Below are 4518 nucleotides of genomic sequence, written 5' to 3'. Positions count from 1 at the left end.
TGCAACATACTCTTGTAGTACCTTTTAACATATGGTAGGTACTCAAAAGGTATTTGTTAAACTGAATTGAATGTGCATGTTATTTCCAGTCTGGGTAGACAGAATATCTTTTACTCCACAGAAATCGTGGATGGAAGGTAGATTTGATGACTGGTTCCATCTTGTCTCCCATAGGAGGAAAACATTTCCTACCAGTCCTTAGTCTCAGAGTGCTGAACCCTGCAGCCAGCAGGCCTCCTGAAAAAAATCCATGGGTGACAGAAGATTCATTGACTTCCAATTCCAAGATTTAAATTCAAGCCTCAGACCCAGGTTGGGCAATGCTACTGCCAATAATACTTGCATTGTTGATGATTCCTTCAAGTATAATCTGAATGGTGCTGTCTACAGTGTTGTATTCATCCTGGGTCTGATAACCAACAGTGCCTCTCTGTTTGTCTTCTGCTTCCGCATGAAAATGAGAAGTGAGACGGCTGTTTTCATCACCAATCTGGCCCTCTCTGATTTGCTCTTTGTCTGCACTCTACCTTTCAAAATATTTTACAATTTCAACCGCCACTGGCCTTTTGGTGACACCCTCTGCAAGATCTCTGGGACTGCATTTCTAACCAACATCTATGGGAGCATGCTCTTCCTTACCTGTATTAGCGTGGATCGCTTCCTGGCCATTGTCTATCCCTTCCGATCTCGTACCATTAGGACCAGGAGGAATTCTGCCATTGTGTGTGCTGGAGTCTGGATCCTAGTCCTCAGTGGTGGTATTTCAGCCTCTTTATTCTCCACCACTAATGTCAACAATGCAACCACCACCTGCTTTGAGGGCTTCTCCAAACGTGTATGGAAGACTTATCTGTCCAAGATAACCATATTTATTGAAGTTGTTGGTTTTATCATTCCTTTGATACTGAATGTCTCTTGCTCTTCTGTGGTGCTAAAAACCCTCCGTAAGCCTGCTACACTGTCTCAAATTGGGACCAATAAGAAAAAAGTGCTGAAGATGATCACAGTGCATATGGCAGTCTTTGTGGTATGCTTCGTACCCTATAACTCCGTCCTCTTCCTGTATGCCCTAGTGCGCTCCCAAGCCATTACCAATTGCTTGTTGGAAAGATTTGCAAAGATTATGTACCCAATCACCTTGTGCCTTGCAACTCTGAACTGTTGCTTTGACCCTTTCATCTATTACTTCACCCTTGAGTCCTTTCAGAAGTCCTTCTACATCAATACCCATATCAGGATGGAGTCTCTGTTTAAGACTGAAACACCTCTGACCACAAAGCCTTCCCTTCCAGCTATTCAAGAGGAAGTTAGTGATCAAACAACACATAATGGTGGTGAATTAATGCTAGAATCCACCTTCTAGGTATGAGAACTCTCTTTAGGTCCAGATATGGTTTCTTCTACGATTTTCCTATGCTATGAATAAGAGAAAAGATTTCAAGCTAATGATATTGAGAATAATGTACTGAATACAGTCAGATACATTTATTTGAATGTTTATTGTACATATGCTGTTTTGTTCAATAATTATAGGTCAGGTCTAATTACAACAACAAAAAGTTATTGCCAAATTCTTCTGCTGGGTGGGAAATTCATTGTACCACATTATATAAGTAGGCAGTAGCCTTGGATTTAGTGATATGGAGATTACTTAAAAACTTTAAAAATATATTTCTACTCCAATAATATTCGGTAATTAGGTTGGGCCTATAAATATAGAACAAATTCAGGGATTATTTTTTTAAAAAAACAACCTTTTGTGTTACTACTGATATATGCTAGTCTTTTTTTTTCTTTTTGAATTGTCATTGAGTTTATTTTAGCAGACTAACATATTTTAGCTTAACATTATTAATAAAAAGTATCAAATTTAAGAGAGCTAGCAAAATTTGTTGTATATATTTTGAAAGCAGAAACATAAATTTTGTTTGCATGAATATGGCTGGGAAGAAACAGAAGATTAACTGGATTTACATATTTGCAGTCACCAGCAGTGTCAGTTTTTAAAAACGTTTTCCTTTTTCTACACTACATTAAATTTCTCATATGAAACTTCAGATCCAGAAAGCTGCTAAATATGTGCCCAAAACAGGGCAAAATGGAAAATCACATAAAACAACAAATATTCATAAAAAACTAAGAGACATCAACATTTTTTCTAAGAATTTCCAATTATCCTTCGTTTCAGAGACTGGTTTTTATAAATATTTTCTATATGAAAGTTTGGAGCAGAGTGCAACCAGAAAGCTGCTGCATTTGTGCCCAGGTCAGGAGCAAATTGAAAAAATTTAGAAACAATAACAAAAAAACCATAAAACAAAAGAAGTTTTTTAAAACTTGCATTAATCATTTTTGGGGGGAGGAAGTAGAGATCTGTAACTTTAACTTACTTATTCTTTCATATTAATTTTGGAGCACAGTATAGCCGGAGAGCTGCTGAATTTGTGCCCAGGTTGGGAGCATATTGAAAAAAAATACATAAACCAAACTAAACCAATACAAACAAACAAACAAAAAACAGAAAAACTGCAAAATGATAAAAACAACAAAAAATTCCTAAGACTTGCATTAATATTTTATTTATTTTTTGAGTATATGTAAACTTAAAAATATTGAATTATTTGTAAAAAATTTTAGAGTACAATACAGGTAGAAATCTGCTACATTTGTGCCCAGGTCAGGACCTCATTGGAAAAAATAAAACAAAATGACCCCTTAGAAAACAACAAAAAAAACAAAAAAAACTTAGAACTTTTTTTTCTGAGCATTTTTCAAACTTACAAAATACTATAACTTTCATATGATGCTTTGAATTAAAATGCAGCTAGGAAGCTGCTAAACTGGCATCTAGTTCAGGAGCAATTAAAATCAATATTTAAAGGTATACAAAAGAAGAGAAAACATTTTTTATAACTAACTTAAACAACAAAAGCAACAAAAACATCCTTATAATCTCTTACTATTTATTGGATGAAGTGTAGGTTTAAGAATATTAAGACCTATAAACAAAACTTCTGAGCGCGGTATAGTTTGAAAGATGCTACATTTGTTCTCATATAAGAAGCAGTGGAAATAAATATCCTGCATGCATACTACACACACACAATTAAAGCACTACAAAACCAAACCAAAATATTCTTAAAATATGTTTTAATCGATTTTTAAGTTATTTGGAGATGTGATAATTTTAAAATGCTAAGACTTTTTAAGTAAAACTTTCAGGAACAATGCATCTTGTAAGTTGCTGAACTTGTGCCAAGGAGAGATTAAAAACCGTACAACGACAAAAAAGTAAAACTTTTAAAGCAATAAGCAAATTGTTAAAGCTCTCATTAACCTTTGTTTTTCTTTCTGACATATGTAGATTTAAAAATACTAAGATTTTTAGATAAAAATCCAAGAGCCTAATGTAATTTTAAAAACCACCAAATCTGTGCCTGGGTTACGAACTAAGTGAAAAAAAGGCTAAAACAATAGAACAATAATAAAAATGAATTCTCAAAAATGGCATTACTTTTTCCTCATGATCTAAAGTCCTAAAAATAAACATGCAATAGATAGAATATGTAAGGCATTAGGTTGAGTTAGATGAAATTAGGTTAAGTTAGGTAAAGTTTGGTTGTTAAGTTATGTTGTAAAATCAAATTAGTAATCAAAGTATGAATAATCTTTTTCTTTTGGTATTCTTTCTTTTCTGTTTCTTGTAAGTATAAACTATATGTGAACTTTTGTTTGTGCCCTGGACTCTCAAAATTATGAAATTTGAGGATTATGACACCAAACCATTTAATAGGATATATTAACCAAGTTGACATAAAATATATCAATAAACCAGTTTCCTTTTGTGTAATTTCCATATTTAGTTTTGTTTACTTTTCCATATTTCAATTTATCTTGATTTCCAATTTTATAGTTAATATAACTTGCTAATAATAAAAATTTTTGTCATGTTAACAATGTAACCAACAAAATGTAATGTAAACTAAATGTAAAATTGCCTTTTATTTTACATTTAAAAGCAAAAGCAATCATTCAACTGTATTTACAACTTGGATTTTAAATGCTTATTAAATGTAATAAAATACACTTGGATTATCTAGCAGTTATACTTTGGTCAACTATTTATTCAACTTTCCCTTTTTATTGAATTACAATTGACATGCAATATTATATTAGTTTCAGGTGTGCAGAAGACCTGAATAGACATTTTTCCAAGGAAGATGGTCAACAGGCACATGAAAAGATGCTCAGCATCACTAATCATCAGGGATATGCAAGTCAAATGAGATACCACCTCACATCTATCAGAATGGCTATTATTAAAAAGACAAGAAACAAGAAATGTTGACGAGGATGTGGAGAAAAGGGAACCTTCAACTTTGCCTTTATTTGTGGGCACCCAGAGACAATTTTCTTTTATCTTTCCTCCATCCTTCAAGAAAGAACTTATTAAAGTATATTTGTTCTCAAACCAATTCCAGTACTTTGTTTTGGAGGCTGTCTAAAGACTAATGCAGA

General features: G+C 33.2%; 1 protein-coding gene across 1 annotated transcript; it reads left to right on the top strand.

Annotated features, from left to right (window-relative positions):
• Positions 1 to 236: 236 nt before the first annotated feature.
• Positions 237 to 2555, top strand: LPAR4 (lysophosphatidic acid receptor 4). Its single transcript, XM_067722641.1, has one exon. It carries the CDS (start codon positions 251 to 253, stop codon positions 1361 to 1363), a length of 1113 nt encoding a protein of 370 aa, XP_067578742.1. The 5' UTR covers positions 237 to 250; the 3' UTR covers positions 1364 to 2555.
• The last annotated feature ends 1963 nt before the right edge of the window (positions 2556 to 4518 follow it).

Source organism: Pseudorca crassidens, chromosome X, assembly GCF_039906515.1.
Source record: "Pseudorca crassidens isolate mPseCra1 chromosome X, mPseCra1.hap1, whole genome shotgun sequence".
NCBI classification, from domain to species: Eukaryota; Metazoa; Chordata; class Mammalia; order Artiodactyla; family Delphinidae; genus Pseudorca; species Pseudorca crassidens.
This window is presented reverse-complemented; position numbering and strand designations above follow the sequence as displayed.